The 21,430-nt window shown below is 41.6% G+C and overlaps 1 protein-coding gene across 1 annotated transcript in view; it reads right to left on the bottom strand.

Moving 5' to 3' along the window:
- ARMH3 (armadillo like helical domain containing 3) overlaps positions 1-21,430 on the bottom strand; it is a 153,296-nt gene that overhangs the window by 105,881 nt on the left and 25,985 nt on the right. Inside the window, exons 14-19 of the mRNA XM_065894692.1 lie at positions 18,783-18,884; positions 13,882-13,940; positions 12,215-12,280; positions 10,652-10,721; positions 9,565-9,625; positions 4,535-4,623 (exon numbers count right to left, since the gene is read on the bottom strand). Coding sequence (XP_065750764.1) covers positions 4,535-4,623; positions 9,565-9,625; positions 10,652-10,721; positions 12,215-12,280; positions 13,882-13,940; positions 18,783-18,884 — 447 coding nt within the window. The remainder of the gene's footprint in view (positions 1-4,534; positions 4,624-9,564; positions 9,626-10,651; positions 10,722-12,214; positions 12,281-13,881; positions 13,941-18,782; positions 18,885-21,430) is intronic.

Genomic DNA, 21,430 nt, shown 5'->3' with positions numbered 1-21,430 from the left:
CATAACATTGTAAAGCAATTATACTCCAATAAAGATGTTAAAAAGAAAGAAAAAGATACATGACAACAAATATTCTAATTTTTTTTTTGAGGTCCAAACACAACATTGTGCTGCTTTAAGAGAATGCTGATTCATCATTAATGGAAATTCTACATACCCATGCATCCATTCATTTATCCATTCAAATGTCTTCTGAGCCCCTATTACAAACCAAGTAGTGTGCTAGGAATAAAACAATGATTAAAACACAGGCCCTGGGCTTCCCTGGTGGCACAGTGGTTGAGAGTCTGCCTGCCGATGCAGGGGACACGGGTTCGTGCCCCGGTCCGGGAAGATCCCACATGCCTCAAAGTGGCTGAGCCTGTGCGTCTGGAGCCTGTGCTCCGCAACGGGAGAGGCCACAACAGTGAGAGGCCCACGTACAGCAAAAAAAAAACACAGGCCCTGCCCTCCAGGAATTTTTTTTAAGAGGAAAGATAGATATTTAAGCAAATCATTGTACAGACATATGCAAACATAGCAAAACAATGTGATATGCTCAAATAGAAACCCAAAGTTCTGTAGGAATGTATAGGAAACACACATAGTGTGTTTGTTTCCTGTGTAGGAAACAAAACATAATGACTAACAAGGTCTTTAGCCTCCAGAAGTTGAGAGAAAATACTAAGCTAAAGTTCCCAGGAGGAATGCAGCACAGTCAGTAAATAAAGAAAAACTATTTAACCAAGTACTAAGATGTTCTGTGAAAACAGAATTGGGAGGCCATGGAACCCAAAATTAAGACAGGATTCTTAACATGGGAACATGGATGGGCTTCAGAAGAAGGTCCATGAACTCTCTGAAATTATATGCAAAATACGTATGTGCAAATGGACATTTTTCCAGATGCAAAGATCATATCTTTCATTATATTCTCCAAGGTAAAGAACTATTTCATCTTACCCTAAAACTCAGTTATCTGACTCAACTCTCCTGTCTTATCAGAGGAGAGTTTTAAGACCTAACCTTTTACTCAAAATAGGAGATCTGGGTAGCCTAGAGGTCAGAGAAGAGCTTTTTAACTTTCCATAACTTGGTGGAAAATAGTAACTGCTGAAAATAGGGCAATGAGAAAGGCAAGACTTCTTCCTTTCTATATTCAAGTTGAGGTTAGTCTAAATATATTTCTGCACGTACTCAGATACCATGGTGACAGGCATCATATAAATAGACAGTGGCAGCAGGGAGTAGGTCACAGATTATATCTATAAAACCAACATATCAGGCAGGATTAAACCCCCAACTAATACAGCTGGTTCCTCCTCATCCATAAAACCAAGCCTGAGAATTCCATATGGGAATTTGGAGGGGGACCTCTGGCTACCTCCCCAATAACAAAGAGCTACTGTAGTCAAACAGTATAAGAATAAAAATCACCACTCAAAGTGCAGTGAGACTAAACGCCCCCATTCCAAATAACAAAAGACATCTGCACCCCAGTCCACTGCTTCCTAGACACCCTAGGTCTCCCGTGTGTCTGACCTAACAACACAAGCCCTACCAGTTTTATTTATAAGTATAATTCAACTAATGTTTGCAGCACATGTATGGGCAAGCATCTGTACGCATAAGCATATTTGCCATGATGAGTTTCACACACCTCCCTCAAATCCATAAGTCTAGAAGGCAAAGAAAGAGTGAAAACACGGGCAAGCCAACATATGAGGGGCAGTACCAGCCAAGGAGTGGGTGGGTCCTCCACAGCCACATTTATATTCACTGACTGCAATATTATACATTACTATAGGCTCTGATGCATCAGATGTAGTCTAGTATTTTGCAGCTTTCCTTAACACCTGCTGCTCTGCATCTCACTGTATATACTCCATGTATGAACACAGGGAGCCAGGTTCCAGGAGGGCTCACCCAGTCTACGTATGAAAAGGAGCTAACCTCACTTGGCAAAGAATTCTAGTACAAATGCCTATGCCTTAGGAAAAAGCAGCCATCCAACTCTCATCAATGACACTCATATACACCTCTTCTCAAAGTATCAAGGGCCTTAGAATGCCAATCAGTCAGTCTTGAGGTGGCAAATAATTTTTTTTTAAGTCTTTACTGAATTTGTTACAATGTTGCTTCTGTTTTTGTTTCTTTTTTAATGTTTTAGGGGTTTTTTTTTTTATGTTTTTGTTTTTTGGCTCGGAGGCATGTGGGATCTTAGCTCCCCGTCCAGGGATCGAACCCGCACCCCCTTCATTGGAAGGCAAAGTCGTAACCACTGGACTGCCAGGGAAGTCCCAAGATAGCAAATAATTATACATAGAGCTGGATACGACATAAAGTACTCAAAGAAATAAAGTCAACTGACCAACATAGGATAAAGAATGGTCTCTTGCCTCACAGTTTTCTAGCTAGGTTAGTGAATGCTAAGATCCAGAAAAGATAAATATAAAAGACACTTTTTTATCTCTTTAAAAGATAATTGCCTCTTTAAATAAAAATGACAGAAATGTATTTTGGGGTTCATAACATATGTAAAAGTAAAATGTATGACAACAATAGCACAAAGGACAGAATGCAAGGTAGAGGTAGTAGAATAATGGGAAGCCCTGGGCCCCAGGGAGACAGACCAGAGTGAATGGGAGAATGCAATGGAAAAGGCAACGACAGGACAATGAGGAAGAGAACAACAGATGAAGAGGATAGGTGAAAAGCCAGAGAGATCCCAGGGGCCACAGACAGGGTGGCTAGCGTAGAAAGAAAAGAAAATAGAATTAAATAGAAAATAAAACCAGAAGAGGATCAAAGGCAGGCAGAAATAATAACTACCACCAACTCTTTAGTACAATGTATAACTTCATCCCAGTTATAGACATAAACCATTTGTACTTGCTATAAGTCCTACAATTATACCAATATCCAGAGATTTGCATCATTTTTGTGTTTTCTCTTTAATCCTAAATTTTTAGAACCTAATAATCATACAACTATCCATAGGCAACCAAATAGTCCTTAATATTAAAAAGCACTGTTCTGACCTAAGAAATTCTACTAACTTTAGTCATTTCAATCTCTTTTGATCTCTCTTTAGCTCTTCTGACATTCCCTCAATTTCAAACTCTCACATAATCATACTCTTCTCCTAAAATATCAAAATGCCACTATTGCCACTTACTGTTATTCTCCTACTCCCCCTTCACCACCATAGGCAGTAACTGCAAAAAACTTGCTAATCCATTAATTAAAGATCTCTACTTTCCATTATGAAGGACTAGATTTAGAAAGCCAAATTGGGTTGGGAGGAAACCATATGTCACAACAAGTGAGATGAATTCCATGGGAGGGTGTGGGGTTACTGACCCATTTCTCATAAAGCCTCTGACACTAACACACCCTTGTCTGCTCAGAATACAGAGAAGCTCTCCCAAGGGTGGGGCAACAATTTACCACTATAATCATCTGGAGAAGACTATATTGTATCATCAGGTCACAAAAGCCACAGGACCTATCAGCAAGCAAATGCCTCAGGAAAAATGTCTCCTCTGCTTTTCTGAAACCTCCAATTTAGTTGCACAAAAGAAATGGGTGGCAAGCCAGCATTAATTGTACCCTTAAAGAAGAGCCACTTCCCTCCTACAGGGGTGGAGTGACTTTACTGAGCTACCAAATGGATACAAAGACAAAAGTAAACACTAATTTGCTGTTTTTATCTCTGGCACAGGAGGAGTGGTAAAACTGACACTGTCTGTAAACAGTAACAATGCCAGATATAACACAAAGAACAGGATTCCCCCCATCTCTCCACCCCCTCCCCACCTCCTCTCCCTAGACATTCCTCCTGAGATTACTCATCCTGAGGAAACACACAGAAGCCTCCCTATAGTCCATATGCTGCTACCAAATGGAACCAAGGGAGAATCCAAGTTTGTACTGACTCCCCATTGGAAGAATCAATGGAACTCAAATATTTGTTTCTACCAGCTGACAAAAATTACAGGGAGGAGAAGGAACAAGACAGAAAGTATGAAATAATGGTATGTGACATGGCCAGGTTTGGATTAGAACAAGGCTGAAATGACAAAAAGAAGAGTTGAAAATAGAAGCATCCTAAACAAACTAAAAAGTTTTTTTTAAAAAATTCAGCTTGTGCCCAGGCCTAGGGGTTCATAAAAGATATAGGAAGGGGCTTCCCTGGTGGTGCAGTGGTTAGGAATCCACCTGCCAATGCAGGGGACATGGATTTGAGCCCTGGTCTGGGAAGATCCCACATGCTTCAGAGCAACTAAGCCCGTGCACCACAACTACTGAGCCTGCGCTCTAGGGCCCATGAGCCACAACTACTGAGCCCGCGTGCCACAACTACGGAAGCCCGCGTGCCTAGAGCCTGTGATCTGCAACGAGAAGCCACTGCAATGAGAAGCCCGCTCGCCACAACTAGAGAAAGCCTATGTGCAATGACGAAGACCCAGTGCAGCCACAAATAAATAAATAAATTTGTTAAAAAAAAAAAAAAGATATAGGAAAAGAGGATGAATTCAAAAGAGAAAGTTACCTGACCAGAGCTCCCGCCAGGTATAATGCAGGCGTACTCTACACTTCTTCTGATAGCAAAGTAGTTTATGTACTACCTGAATGCAGCGCCTGTAAGAGAAAAAGAGAAAAACTGGAATAAGCCTAAAAATATGGTGCAACTCACCACAGATACCCTTTCTTTAATGAGGCAGCTTTTGCTAAGGCCACAAAAGACACTGGATATGAATCTGTACACATGGGAAAGAAATGAACTTCTACCTGCAGCTTTCTGGTAGATAAATCCCCCCTGCCCAAAAAGGGAACCCTCTTGCACTGTTGGTGGGAATGTAAATTGATACAGCCACTATGGAGAACAGTATGGAGGTTCCTTAAAAAACTAAAAATAGGGCTTCCCTGGTGGCGCAGTGGTTGAGAGTCTGCCTGCCGATGCAGGGAACATGGGTTCGTGCCCTGGTCTGGGAAGATCCCACATGCCGCGGAGAGGCTGGGCCCATGAGCCATGGCCACTGAGCCTGCGCGTCCGGAGCCTGTGCTCCACAACGGGAGAGACCACAACAGCGAGAGGCCTGTGTACAGCAAAAAAAAAAAACTAAAAATAGAACTACCATATGACCCAGCAATCCCATTACTGGGCACATACTCTGAGAAAACCATAATTCAAAGAGTCATGTACCACAATGTTCATTGCAGCTCTGTTTACAATAGCCAGGACATGGAAGCAACCTAAGTGTCCATCAACAGATGAATGGATAAAGAAGATGTGGCACATATATACAATGGAATATTACTCAGCCAGAAAAAGAAACGAAATTGAGTTATTTGTAGTGAGGTGGATGGACCCTAGAGTTTGTCATACAGAGTGAAGTAAGTCAGAAAGAGAAAAACAAATACCATATGCTAACACATATATATGGAATCTAAAAAAAAAAAAAACTGGTTCTGATGAACCTAGGGGCAGGACAGGAATAAAGACACAGACGTAGAGAATGGACGTGAGGACCTGGGAAGGGGGAAGGGTAAGCTGGGACGAAGTGAGAGAGTGGCATGGACATATACACACTACCAAATGTACAACAGATAGCTAGTGGGAAGCAGCCGCATAGCACAAGGAGATCAGCTTGGTGCTTTGTGACCACCTAGAGGGGTGGGATAGGGAGGATGGGAGGGAGACATAAGAGGGAAGACATATGGAGATACATGTATATGTATAGCTGATTCACTTTGTTATAAAGCAGAAACTATACATCATTGTAAAGCAATTATACTCCAATAAAGATGTTAAAAAATATCCCCCCTCCCCATCCCACACACACTGCTTGTGCTAATTTCCCCTATCACTAGGAAAAGGGAGCTATAACCACATATAGGTCAATATTCAGTTAGGCACTACTGATACCATTCCCTTGAGTATCTTTCCTGAGAGGAAGGATGCACCATTAGACCAAAATTAGACTACTCCATTCGAAATTGCAAACATAGGATGCAAAAACATAAAATTAAAGACCTTAAGTCTTTAGATCTATTTAAATTTGTTTTTAATATAAATTAACTTTTAAATAAAATGTAAATTTTATTTACATTAAAAGTTAAATTAAAAATTCAGTTCTGGGGACTTCCCTGGTGGTCCAGTGGTCAAGACTCCACGCTTCCAATGCAGGTGGCCTGGGTTCAATCCCTGGTCAGGGAACTAGATCCTGCATGCTGCAACTAAAAGATCCCACATGGCGCAACTAAAGATCCCGCATGCTGCAACGAAGATCCCACATGCGGCAACTAAGACCCAGCACAGCCAAATAAATAAATAAATAATTTAAAATATATATTAAAAAATATATATATATAAAATATATATATACTGGCTGAATGACTCTAAACTGACTGCTTAGGGCGTTTCTTTTATGCATGTAGTGGTTTCCTATTTCAACACAAGACAGTTCCATTTTAACCTGAAATCTTCTTGTGGGGCCTCTGAAGTCTCTACCCACAGAGAATCCCTGATTAGAAAGAGTCCAAGTTTTCCATGTAAGAGTAACTTAAAGGAGAGTTTACTCTCTCCAGAGACTATTTCCCCTAACTCCCAAATCTTGGGCCAGCAGTGGGAGTGGCGGCAAGAATCAGAGGGTAGACATCCAGAAGAAGAAATTCATTTGTTGGGTTTTCCTACCTCTTACCGCTCCAGGCAAGACTTTTCTCTCTTTTTTTTTCTGTATAAGCACCTTCCCCCATTATTACTTTACCTACAGCATTCATACACAGATATGAGACTATTTCGTTTCTGACACAGATTCTGACTTGAGTATTAAGTCTTTCCATGCTCCATATTTCTTCATATTTCACCAGGAAGATTATACACTTATCTGAAATGGTAGAAGTTCATTTTGCTTTCAATTTCTCATTGTGCTGTATGTTGCTGAAAAGCAGTACATAATGAGAAGTGAGAGCAGCAAGCTGGCCTGATGCCCAGCTCGGAGCAGATAAGTTCACCTAAAAAGGACTTGATGCTCCAAATGTCAAAAACTGGAAAGAAGGCTGGAAGTTGGGGGAGGGAGATATGGAAATATGCCCATGGGTAGTAACGAAGAAAGTGAATTCAGCCTGCGGGTAGGAACTTCTGCCCAGCCTCTGTCAGCTTGTTATCTTCTCCATCTTCCCTAACCTCAGGACATTCAATTAGGAAGCAGGTGGAAAAAGAACTGAGAAAGCAAGGCAAAACAAAAAAAGGCAGGAACTACTGGGGAGAGGGAGTTAAAATATTTAGTGTAGATCAGGTTCACTGGCTGGGATGTGAGGGTTTGGGTGGACAGTGACATACCGTAACTCTGAGTACTCAATACACAGTCTTATCATGTCATCCTCATCTTCAACTGTTACACCCATCATCCACTTAAATCAGGTAACATTTTTTCTGCTCTCTTATCCTTCCTCCATGTACCCTACACTCTAATCCTCCTGAATTACTTTCTATTCTCCAAACATGCCACACTTTCAAGTCTCCAAGCTTTTGAACATGCTGGTCCCCTGCTTGGGATGTCCCTCCCCCACTCCTCTGCATAGAAAACTCCTATTGTTTCTTCATGACTCAGGTCAAACAGAGCCCCCTTTGATGCCCCAGTGAGCATTAGTCACCCTGTACAAATCTTTCCTTTGTCATTTATCATAGTAGTAATTAAGAAAGAGTACAGCCTCTGGGGTCAGACAGACTTGAGTTTGAATCTTGGTGATGCAACTTAACTAGGTAGGTAACTGTGGTAGCCGGCCTGCAAGATGGCCCCCAATGGTCCCCACCTCCTGGCATTCACAACCTTATGGAGTCTCCTCCCACATTGTATTAGGCTTGGTCTGTATGACCAACAGAAATGGCATGTCATTTGAAATTAAGTTATAAAAGGCATTATGGCTTCCATCCTGGGCTCTCACTCTTCTCTTTCTCTCTTGGATTACTTGCTTTGAAGAAAGCCAGCTGCCATGTCAAGCAACCCTATGGAGAGGCCCACATGGCAAGGAACTGAGATTTACCAACAACCATGTAAGTGAGCTTGGAAGCAATTCTCCAGCCCCAGTACAGCCCAGTAGAACCCTAGTAAAGCTAACACACTGACTGCAGCCTCTGCCAAACCCTATGCCCAAACTACCCAGCTAAGCTGCTAGGATTTCTGAGCCACAAAAACTATGAGGTAGTAAATGTTTGTTTTAAACCCCTATGTTTTGAAGTAGTTTGTTACATAGCAATAGATAATACACCTGAGAAGGGGTGGGAACAGCTTAGGATTTACTGTAAGAAACTTTGGGTTCAAGTCCAGGCAATGGTGCTTACTAACAGAACAACCCAACCTCCAGAGCCTCAGTTTCCTTGCCTGGAAAATGAGAAAACTAAGACTATAATAATATACTACAACATAAAGAGCATATCCTAGAACTAGAACATTAGATAAACAAGCTAAAAATATAATCTGTAGCAAAACAAATCTGATCCCTGAGGTACTGATGTTCAGCGATCCTATCTAAAACAAGCAGAAAACTCATCTGGTAAGTGTTATAAAAAAAAAAAGCAGCTTTTCATGGTCTTTGAGTTGCAATAAGGATCAGACTAACTTTTAAACACCCAAAAGATATGGAAAAATGCAAACCACAACCTACTTACCTAAAAGTAAAATTTGTATCATTATTTCATATCTAGGAAACCAAAAATATGTAGCCTACAAACAGTCTAAAAAGCTGGAGATCTACTCTAGTCAGAGTAAAATCTTTCATATCTCCCTAGATCCCAGCCTAGCATTGGAATGAGGTACACTAAGCTTGCTGTGCACCAAACTTCTCTCTTACTCAAAAAAGTGGAGGTACTAATTCTGTTGTCAGAGTGAATTCAGATGCATTTTAAGGAATAAAGATAATACATATATTTGAGATCACACTAACATGGCACAGCTGTTAGGCACTGATGATAAGAAGAATGCTGAAATACCAAAGAAGAGAGAAAGCCTAAAGGCTTAAACTTTATTAAAATATGAAGATTTTCAGTCATCTCTAGTTATACTGGTTGTAAAGAATTGTGACAGACAATCAGATCTCCTCAGGAGGCAGGAATCTCCCAGCCTGACCACTATATACATAATCTGCCTAGCTAGCAGAGTTCTGACTATGTGGCTAGTACAATGTAGGCTAAGAATGAACCAAAAGATCTACCCCTCTGGCATTTCCATATCTTTTAAATACTGCTGACTCCTTTGATGCCAAAGCCCAGGGATGACTAAGTGGTCTGCTAGTATTCCATATCCTTGGGTACAGGAGTCAGCTAATGATCACTGCTTCAACGCATCAGCCCTGTTCTTCATGCAGTGTGCCTAAAAGTGATAATGAAGATACATAGTTTGTACTTTTCCCCCCTTCTGGAAAAATGTATAAAACAGGCCATAAAACACTCCCTAACACTTCTCCACACATAAATGTGCTTTTCCTGAAGTGTACATAAAAATTTTGTGACTATTAAACTTCCCATCACTCCATTCTATAAAACAGATTTGCACACATTAAATGAACCACGGTACTTACACATAGAGATCCATAGGAAACTCCTTCATCATGTGTGTTACAATAAACTCTACCATCAGGTCTGAATGGAAAAAAGAGAAAACTTAGATCAATCAGAATGAAATTCATTGCTTGCCTTTGGGCTGGGAAAAAAACCTCAGTGCACTTTATTTTATATAAGGCACTTTTTGCAACACTTTCACCACCTGCCACTTGTAAGGTAAAAAGAAAATTAGTTCTCTCCTACTTCCAGCAGGATACTTTGACCTGCCAATAAACTCAGATACAAGGGAGATTTCATTGTACAGATATTTCATACCATGACACTAATGCAAAATGCCAGAAGGAAATCATATTCTGAGAACCAAGTGATGAGGCAAGCAGAGAAAAAAACTATGGATCACATCCGTGTAACCAGACTCAAACTCTAAAGCTATGTCAGTCTATCTCATCTTCCTATCACACTCAGTTTGTCGGGTATTGACTGAAATGGTCTGAGGAGCTTTGGGTCAATAGAGACTTAATATTATACAGCCTTAATTATTGTTTCTAAAATCAAGTAGATTTAGGAAATAGGGCTGAATACCCAGGTGAAATGGAATTAAGAGTTCAGATCATTTACCTGAGGAAAATGTAGAATTCTGGGCAGACTAAATTACCTACAATACAGCCCCTTAGCTGTCAGCTCTGTCAGCCTCCTCTCAGCTTAATTTACTCAGAGGAAGTTTTATACGTCTGAACCTTGAACTTTAAGCCTCCTGGCCAGCTGACACACAATTTGGACCAAGAAAGGGAGGGAAGAATTTGAAATCTTGATCAAGTGTAAGACAGTTTACAAATTTAAATCATGTATCAAGGTTAGACTTAGACATTTGTCTCCCTACAAAGATCTTTTTCTTTGAACAAAAGCACCCTTTAATTGAGCATTATATTCCTTGGGATTGCTTTACCAAACTCAACAAGAAACATGGTTTCTTAGGCCAGGGAAGAAATATAACCAGTACTTCTTCCCTGAGGAGGAAGCGCACATCAACCAGGATCTATCCCTCATCTTAATCATGAAAACCTATCGCTGGCCCAGAAACATGCCAATTTTGATGATACTCACCCAGTACTGCACATACCAAAGGACGGCAGGGAAGGTTCTTGTCTGCTGCCTTCTTCCTGTGTCTCATAGGCTTCACATAAAAAAGAAATGAAACTAGTAGACATCGGAACTAACATCCAATGGCTTACCATCATGTTTTTTATGCAAATAAAATCACTACTGGGGGCTTCCCTGGTGGTGCAGTGGTTAAGAATCTGCCTGCCAATGCAGGGGACACAGGTTCAAGCCCTGGTCCGGGAAGATCCCACATGCCTCGGAGCTACTAAGCCCATGCACCACAACTACTGAGCCTGTGCTCTAGAGCCCGTGAGCCACAACTACTGAGCCTGTGTGCCACAACTACTGAAGCCCGCGCGCCTAGAGCCCGTGCTCCACAACAAGAGAAGGCACCACAGTGAGAAGCCCACGCACCGTGACAGAGTAGCCCCCGCTCACCGCAACTAGAGAAAGCCCGTGCGCAGCAACGAAGACCCAGCACAGCCAATAAATAAATAAATAGAAATTTATTTTTAAAAAAAGAAAATGTGACTGTGTAAAGGCAGCAACAGTAGCAGTTTTAAAAAAAAGGTTTTTTTTAAGGAAAGTTTTAATATAAACCTCAATGTGATATTTCTGAACATACCTCCAAGTTTTAGGAAATTCCCTGATCCTTCATACTCTTATTTCCCCCACCTCTCAGATGAATAAATCAAAGCAGGATCTAGCATCAACCAATCAAAGATCGTACTACATTTTGAAAGCAAAAGGCTTAGGCCCATCTCCTTGTTGAAATCTACATTACTGATACATTCTATCTTGTATATACTTGTATAAAAGTATATCTCTAGTCAAGATATACTTTTGAGGGGTTTTTTTGTTTGTTTTTAAATTTATTTATTTTATTTATTTATTTTTGGCTGCGTTGGGTCTTCGCTGCTGTGCGTGGGCTTCCTCTACTTGCCGCAAGCAGGGGTTACCCTTCGTTGAGGTGCACATGCTTCTCATTGGGGTGGCTTCTCTTGTTGCGGAGCATGGGCTCTAGGCACGCAGGCTTCATTAGTTGTGGCACACGAGCTCAGCAGTTGTGACGCACAGGCTTAGTTGCTCCGTGGCATGTGGCATCTTCCCGGACCAGGTATCGAACCCATGTCTCATGCACTGGCAGGCGGATTCTTAACCACTGTGCCACCAGGGAAGTCCCTTTTTGTTTGTTTTTTGTTTGTTTGTTTGTTTTTGGCCACGTTGGGCGGCATGTGGGATCTTAGTTCCCCGTCCAGGGATCAAACCCATGCCCCCTGCAGAGGAACTGCAGAGTCTTAACCACTGGACTGCCAGGGAAGTCCCCTGATACATTCTAATATTACTGCCATGGGTATACGATTATGGATCTTTCCACCCTCTCTTGAGCAGGTAACACCTCCATGACACACAAAAAATCCCAACAACGAGTATGGGTCTTCTGAACAGCAGTTAAGCAAGAGCCCTTTAGCATAAATTTCCACCCACACTTGTTCTAGTAGGATCAATTTTGTGTTGGCAGAAAAATTCCTCTAAGAAAAAACCAGAAGCAAAAGTCACACTTACCATTCTATGTAAGTTTACTCGAAAATTCATGTTGTCGTCATGCAAAAATGCATTGGCATACTGATCCTAATAAAAATAAAAACAGATTAAAAGTAAGGAATGAGTGCTATACTTAAGAAACTCAGTTTATAATCTATCTATAATCTATAATCTTAAAGCCCAAGGATTTGTAGGACTTAAAGAACTCCTTTCAAGGACCAGTTAAGAGAGTAATGGGATGAGCCTAGAGCCTTTATGTCAAGCCCCACTTAAGCCATGAGATTTCACTTGGGTGTAATTTCCCAGTGTGTCTCTAACTGGCCAAAAATCTCTAAGCAAATTACAAACAATAAAAATTAAGGCACAGGCACTTGAGGCAAATGCTGAGAGGAATGTGTTTTCCTATTCTCTCTTCCTTCCCATCTGCCCAAGGAGCCTGCTCTGTTTGTGACAGCTTGAAGGTTTTCATAGGGACTGCAGGATACATGTGCAGGCTCCACATGAGGATCTACGATTAAGAAGAAAGGTCTGCACTCCGCCGGGAACGGGCTTGGCACAGCAAGAGAAAGCTGCTTACACAAGCAACATGGCAGTAGATAAGACCCCGTCCCTCCCTGGCTTTGCTGAAGACTGATATAAAATCAAAAACCTCTCACCATGAGTCAGTAATAAACATCCCTTGGCCCTTTCCCAACATCTCTTCTGAAGATCTGATGTGCCTACAGACTCCAATTCCTAGGAACTGTTACCATTTGTGAAAAACAACTCCTTTAAAGATTTTCTTAGAAAGATTTTTGAAAAGCAATTACACCAGGCCCCCTGCTAATAAGCAGCTCTTCTATAACCAGCTACCCCTAACCTGGTGAAAAGCAGGTCATCTTTTCACTAAGAACATAAAAATGGAAAGACTGAGAGAGATCTCTGTTCCACATGGACCACGCCTTAATTGTTTTTCTTAGGAGAAAAAAGATCAGAGTAAGGAGTAAGTGAAGGAGGAGTCTGAAACTACAAATTTAGCTCTAAATTGACTCAATTTCTGCCATACCTGTGTTGCCACCAAGATCTAGGGTGAGTTCAGGCCTAATTAATCCAACCAAAAGTGTCTCCTTACAAAGCCCAAGCATCTCTTCTTTATTCCCCTCGGGTTCTTGCTCTTCATCAAACTGCAATCAGCCCACTTTACTCAGTTTCCAATGCCCCTTTTCGGCTTTTGTCTCCACCTCTCCCCACAGAAACCTGAGCTCCTTTTTTCATTTTGCTAAATGCAAAAGACCCAACATGAACAGTTTCAAAAGGGCAGGACTGTTTTCTCTGAAGAGGCATAACTCTCTTCAGAGTTTCAAACTCTGAAGAACTAGAATCTTAAAAAAATAAAATAAAAAAAGAACTAGAATATTCCAGTTATAGCAGTTATCACATCACAATTCATTATTAGGTCATGCAGTAAATACTGAGCCTCTACTATGTGCCAGACGCTAAGAATACACTGGTGAAGAAGACAAAGTACCTCCTATTGCTTACATTCTAGTGGTGCTTACATTCTAGTGGAGGAGATAATACAAGGTGGGAAGATTTTCTCTCCTAAACCTTAGGACTCTAAAAGTCAGGGGACAGGAACTTGGAAGAAGCGCAGAAAGAGAGCACTTTGTTAAGAGATTAGCTAATACCAGAAGGCTGGTGAGACCTACCTCTGCAATACACGTAAGGATAATCAGACAGAGTTTGCCGCTGTGAAGCCGGTGCTCATCTGAAAAGAAAAAATAAACCCTTCTCTCTAAATCATCCAGACCATGTTTCTATAGAGAATAAAGATGTGTATCATCAAAAAGAACATTCACACTTTCTCTCCCCACAAAATTCATGAATGAAAATCAAGGTTCTAGGACTTCCCTGGTGGCGCAGTGGTTAAGAATCTTCCTGCCAATGCAGGGGACATGGGTTCAAGCCCTGGTCCGGGAAGATCCCACATGCTGCGAAGCAACTAAGCCCGTGTGCCACAACTGCTGAGCCTGCACTCTAGAGCGCGTGAGCCACAACTACTGAAGCCCACGAGCCACACTACTGAAGCCCATGCACCTAGAGCCCATGCTCCGCAACAAGAGAAGCCACTGCAACAAAGAGGAGCCCCTGCTCTCAGCAACTAGAGAAAGTCCGCGCAGCAACGAAGACCCAATGCAGCCAAAAATAAATAAATAAATAAATTTATTAAAAAAAAAAAAAAAAAAAAAAAAAATCAAGGTTCTACTAGAGTAATCCTTGCTTTTCTTCTAGGCAAAAGAAATTCCCCCATAAGATTTTTTTCCTAAATATTCTGGTAGTCTGATGGATAGCTAACCATCTTCCTGAGAACCATCCAATTACTGTAATGGTCACTAATACCATGGCCCAAGTCAGGGCTATGCCCTTTGTTTCCATAACAGCCCTTTGCTTCTGAATAATCAGACCTATTCCCTTTCCCACCCCTCCTCATCCACTAGCTAAAAGCACCATCACCTTTACCCATCTACCACAAAATCTAGAAAAGTTTTATAACTGTTCATAGCAAACTGGCTATGAATCAGAAAGAAATTAACTGGAGACTAGGGTCAAGCTCATGCTTCTCCTTGCACTGTGAACACTACTTATGACCATAAGCTGATCATTTTTCTTCCTGCCAAAGCTATTCACTCTAAAATATTTATTTAGTACTTACTATGTGGCAGGCACTGTGCTAGGCAATAGAGACATAGCACTGAACTAAACAAAGGTCTGTGGTCTCCCAGAACTCACATTCTTGTTATTAAAAAAGAAGGCAGGGCTACCCTGGTGGTGCAGTGGTTGAGAGTCCACCTGCCGATGCAGGGGACACGGGTTCGTGCCCCGGTCCGGGAGGATCCCACATGCCGCGGAGCGGCTGGGCTCGTGAGCCATGGCCCCTGAGCCTGAGCGTCCAGAGCCTGTGCTCTGCAACGGGAGAGGCCACAACAGTGAGAGGCCCGCGTACAGCAAAAAAAAAAAAAAAAAAAAAAAAAAGAAGGCAACCTCAGTAACAGGGCTCTAAGCCCAAACAAAAGACCCAGAAAGAGCTACTCCATCACTGCCAATTACCAGAACCATCAAAACTTCTTTACTTTCCAGGATCTTTGTGGGTGAAGGGGTGAAATGGAGGTAAAAAGAGGGTCATTGGGACTCCCTGGTGGTCCAGTAGTTAAGAATCCACCTTCCAATGCAGAGGACTGGGGTTTGATCCCTGGTCAGGGAACTAAGATCCCACATGCCGCAGGGCAACTAAGCCCATGAGTGGCAACTACTAAGCCCGCACTCCACAACTAGAGAGTCCATGCACCACAACTAGAGAGAAGCCCGCGTGCCGACACAAATATCCCGCATGCCACAACTAAGACCTGACAAAGCCAGATAAATAAAGAAATAAATATTTTTTAAAAAGAAAAAAAGGTCATACCAGCATATCCAAACCAGAAAAATGGCTTATGATGTTTCAAATTAGCTTTGACGGGACCCAGACTAAAGTCCATTCTGGAGAGATCTATTAATGGATTACAGTGCTGTAGAAGTTATCTAACAACAGTACACACCCTGACATTAACCTGTTACTTCCTCAAAGATGAAATCTATCAACTAAAACCTGACAATCAGAAGGCATAATGAGGGTGTGGTCAAAGAAATACATTCGCTTCTCCTCAGTGATAGGCAGTGCAAAAGAATAATGATGATGCTCCTACCTGACATTCCCAGTAGCTTACAGCAGAGCCCCTAGGCCAGAAGAGAAATGCCTTTGCCTGCAAAATTAGATTCATAAGACTCTTCTACCTATTCCCGGCCAGAGTTTCTCTGGCACTATCCTCCCCCTTCCCCTTAAGCTGATAAGCAACTCTTGTAGAAAAGCCTGCAGCTATCTCTCCACTTAAAAGAAATTGTTACTGAAAACAAAAATAAGGCATATTTCATTATAAACATTTTTTTAATTCAGAAAAGCACAAAAAAAGAACAATAAAAACCAAGTTTAATCACACCACCAGGAATTCCCTGGTGGCACAGTGGTTAAGAATCCACCTGCCAATGCAGGGGACATGGGTTCGAGCCCTGGTCCGGTAAGATCCCACATGCCATGGAGCAACTAAGCCCGTGCACCACAACTACTGAGCCTGCACTGTAGAGCCCGTGAGCCACAACTACTGAAGCCTGCACACCTAGAGCCCGTGCTCCGCAACAAGAGAAGCCACCACAATGAGAAGCCCGTGCACAACGCAATGAAAAGCAGCCCCTGCTTGCCACAACTAGAGAAAAGCCCATGTGCAGCAATGAAGACCCAACACAGTCAAAAATAAATAAATAAATTTATTAAAAAAAAAAAAAAAACTCTGCAACAGTCTTCAATATCAGGGTTGAAACTGTTGGATAAACTATTTATTAAAAATGAAAAAATAAAAATAAAATAAATAAAATAAAATGCTAGTGTAGTTTAAAAGCTATTGGTTATGGGTTTCCCTGGTGGCACAGTGGTTAAGAATCTGCCTTCCACTGCAGGGGACATGGGTTCAAGCCCTGGTCGGGGAAGATCCCACATGCCTCGGAGCAACTAAGCCCATGTGCCACAACTACTGAGCCTGAGCTCTAGAGCCTGTGAGCCACAACTACTGAGTCCGTATGCCACAACTACTGAAGCCTGTGCACCTAGAGCCCGTGCTCCACAACAAGACAAGCCACTGCAATAAGAAGCCCATGCACCGCAACACAGAGTAGCCCCACTCGCTGCAACTAGAGAAAGCCGGCACACAGCAACAAAGACCCAACACAGCCAAAAATAAAAAATAAATAAATTTATTTATTTAAAAGAAAAAGAAACAACTATCGGTTATGGAAAATATTCTGGGGACAATTGGGAAAAACTAAATATGGACTATTACATGATATTAGAGAATTACTGTTGGGAATTCCCTGGTGGGCCAGTGGTTAGGACTCGGTGTTTTCCCTGCGGTGGCCCAGGTTCAATCCTTGGTCGGGGAACTAAGATCCTGCAAGACGTGTGGCACAGCCAAAAAAAAAAAAAAAAACAAAGAACTGTTGTTGATTTTCTTAGCCTTAATGATGGATATCTAGGAAAATGTCTTTAATTTTGAGATACATGCCAAAGTACTTCTGGTGTGAAGGTAGAATGACGTCTGCAACTTACTTTAAAATTATTCAGCCAAAATAAGAATAACACAGAAATTTAGAGATAAACCAAATATGGCAAAATGTTAATGGGTATATGACTGATCACTGTATGACCCTTTCAGCTTCTCTGTTTACTGGAGTTTTTTCATTTAAAAAATTGGAAGAAAAATGCTACCTCAGTGTCACCATGAAATAAAAGGCTCATTTCCAGAGAAACTTAAAACAGGGATATATTCCACTTATATGAGGTAGTCAAATCCAAAGAGACAGAAAGCAGAATGGTGGTTGCCAGGGCTTGGGAAAAGAGGAGAATGTGAAGAATAGGGAATAAGTTTTTAATGGGTATAGTTTTAGTTTCACAAGATGAAGAGTTCTAAAGATGGATGGTAGTAATGGTTGCATAACAATGGGATCGTACTTAGTGCCACTTAAAAACAGTTAAAATGGTAAATTTTACTACAATAAAAAATATAATAGAGATAAATAAATAAAAATTGTAAAAATATAAATCTGGTATAAAGAAAAAACTAGGTTTAAAAAAAAAACCCTGAGATATATATACTGGACAGAATTTGCTGGGCTTCCTCCCAATCCCTTCTTCTAGCCCAACTATTCCACTACCCTACCACCAATTAAAAGATCATAGAGGGCTTCCCTGGTGGCGCAGTGGTTGAGAGTCTGCCTGCTGATGCAGGGGACACGGGTTCGTGCCCCGGTCCGGGAGGATCCCACATGCTGCGGAGCGGCTGGGCCCGTGAGCCACGGCCACTGGGCCTGTGCATCTGGAGCCTGTGCTCCGCAGCGGGAGAGGCCACAACAGTGAGAGGCCCACGTACAGCCAAAAAAAAAAAAAAAAAAAAAATCATAGAAAAATCATCAACAGAGGAAGAACAGGACACTAGACAGAATAAACTCACACTTTTCTAATACCTATTTCTCTCCCACTTCCATTCTACATTTCAGGGATGAGTACTGACACTCCTGTTTTAAGTGTTAAAGAACACAGTCCCTCTGAATCGCACCTCTTCCTACCGTACTCTGTACAACAGTCCTAATTCTCACTATGAGCTGATGTTTTCAGTTCTTGTCCTCAAAAGGGAATTCCCTGAAACATGCTAATCCCCTCACTTCCCACACACAAGAGTCTGCATCTACTTATCCAAATCTGCTAAGAAGACTTGCTACTTTTTGTAGAGATCAATTTTTTTCCTGTTCTACTTTGGAGCACTCCCCCTCCAGCTCCAGGTTTCCCCAACACCATCTAATTGTCATCTGGCAATAAGAAATCACTGTTTGCCAGTAATCAGGATCATCACCTTGCACAGGAGGTAAATCTTGTCAAAGCTTCAAAGTATTAATGCGGCTTCTTGCTCTAGCTAAGCGGCTACCTGCCACCTCCTGCTTCCTAAGCCCCCAAAGTAGCATGCCTTACCTTTGGTGTCCTGCATGACAATCGAGCTATACTTTAAGAAGGTTATCAGTAGATTACTGGTCTGTACATCTGCATCCAGTGGGAGTTCCACAGAACTTATAACTGGAATAAAACAGATGAAATGCATTTAGCCTATAACATATTCCATCTAACACTTCTACCTATACAGACAGCCAACTTGCCAGCAGGCAAGGAAATCACGAAATAATCTTTTTACACAACAGAGGAAAGACCAAGTGCTTATCATAAAACCTTTATCTAGTCTTCCTAGGCCTCTACAGCCCTTCCTACCCCCAAGATTAAGCCCAATGCCCTTCTCTCCTACCTAAGAATGTCAGTCTCCAGAACAGTGCTTTTCTCCCAACATCCTAAGAAGGGTTTTTTTTTTTTTTTTTTTTTTGCGGTACGTGGGCCTCTCACTGTTGTGGCCTCTCCCGTTGCGGAGCACAGGCTCCGGACGCACAGGCTCAGCGGCCATGGCTCACGGGCCCAGCCGCTCCGCGGCATGTGGGATCTTCCCAGAACAGGACACGAACCCGTGTCCCCTGCATCGACAGGCAGACTCTTAACCACTGCGCCACCAGGAAAGCCCTACCCTAAGAAGGGTATTTTGATTCCACTTTCTAGCCCCAAGTAATCCAAAAGGGTTCAAGGCCCTTCTTAAAAGCAATTTAATTTGTACCTAAGTGAAAGAGCTGTACTGAATATAAATGAGCCTTGCTTTGATGAGTCTACTGCTTAAAATAAATGACAATTCATTCCTAATATGGAGAAATATTGCTCAATTTTGAGAATAAGGTTTTAGGCTGGAAATACCCAAGATGGAAAGGAAAAAAAGTTAAGGCAGAACTACATTCAAATACTTTTTTTTTTTTTTTTTTTTTTTTTTTTGCAGTACATGGGCCTCTCACTGTTGTGGCCTCTCCCATTGCGAAGCACAGTCTCCGGATGCGCAGGCTCAGCGGCCATGGCTCACAGGCCCAGCCGCTTTGCGGCATGTGGGATATTCCCGGACGGGGGCACGAACCTATGTCCCCTGCATTGGCGGGCGGACTCTCAACCACTGAGCCACCAAGGAAGCCCTCAAATACTATTTTTTAATCCCTTCCCCACCTGAAAGGGAACCTGAAAAGGAATACCAGACTAAAGATAGGTGGACATTACTGATTGGGACAGAGTTTTATATAACTAGCTGCTTGATGTTTCCAAGAGAAACTAACCCTGCTCACATTCTCTGTGTCACAGTCCCAATGAACAGTAAGGGACCAGACTAGGGCTGACAAAGGACAGCCCTAATATAGATTTCCCAAGTTTCTAATACTTTACACGAGACTCAGACATCTTGTTAAGTACTTTTACACTAAGACATAATATATAAGCAAAAGGAAGCTCATGACAGCCCAGACAAACTAGAGAATCTATAGCTTTCTGTTATATTTTCACCTGCGAAGACTCAGCTGAGTTTGGGATATTATTCACAATATGTATTCATAACCATAATGAATCCCTCTGGAGTTATTACGATGTATGCAGAGAACATTTATTAACAATGGGAAACATTTGCATATTATGGATCCAAAATACATAGCAAGCACAGCAAAAAACCTTATGAGAAGAAATTAACATGCCTAACCCTTGGCTGTTTTCCCACAGTTCAGCCCCCAAGAACTAATAAAAGACAAATATATTTTTATGTTGAAATACTAAAAGGTCTTAATTCATGTTATGGGTTAATGACCTGAGACTGTCATTTCAATCTACAGCCTATTCTGAAGCTCAGAGCCTATAATCATTCCTTTGTTCAATACAAAGAGGCACCTAACTGGTTAGTGGGACTTTTTTCCCCACTCAAACACAGTAATAACTAAAAAACTGCCTTATATAATATGTAGAAATATAGAAGTATATGTATTTTTAGTTTACCGGAAAGTCCTCTCATGCCAAGGCTGAGCTGTCAAATGTCAAGTCTGAACTGGAAACAAATGTTACAGCTAAACTGCTGGCTTTTAAAAAATAATGGCTCCAAAAAAAAAAAAAAGGCTCCAGTGACATACCTTTAAATATAACTAGGCTACTGAGCACCAGTTATATTAAAAACCAATGAAAAACCAAAACTTAAAAACAGGGTTATAATACTTAGACTCGAACAGAAAGGAAATGAGTTAGGAGAGAAGAAAAAGAACAAAATAGAAGAGATAGAATAAAATCCCTCACAAATTAAAATCTCCTTCCTAAGGAAGAGTTTATTCCTTGATCTTTGGCTTCATAATTCTTCCCAGCAGCCTTTGTAAAGGGAGACAGTCACTTGAAAGTGGGCTGACTCCAATCTTCCCACTAGAAAAAATAAAAGCTCACTGGTTGTAGGTAAGTAAGCACAAATCCTGCCATTGCATAATCAAGTGTGTGGGTGGAAGTGTTCCCAATGAACAGTTTGAAAGGCAGTTCTCTGAAGCATCCAAACCCCAACATTGCATAGAACTCAGATACACACACACACACACACACACACACACACACACACATACACGCACGCACGCACGCACCTACATACACGCCTTTTGATATCCATGGTAACCAGGCAGGCTTCATCGTTAAAGAGAAAGATCAGTATTTCCGTTGGAATATTTGGTGACCTGAATAAGCACAGA

The sequence above is a fragment of the Phocoena phocoena genome, chromosome 16 (genome assembly GCF_963924675.1).
Source record: "Phocoena phocoena chromosome 16, mPhoPho1.1, whole genome shotgun sequence".
Classification (NCBI taxonomy): Eukaryota; Metazoa; Chordata; class Mammalia; order Artiodactyla; family Phocoenidae; genus Phocoena; species Phocoena phocoena.
Note: the sequence above shows the minus strand (reverse complement) of the source record. Positions and strands in the feature narration are given on the sequence as shown.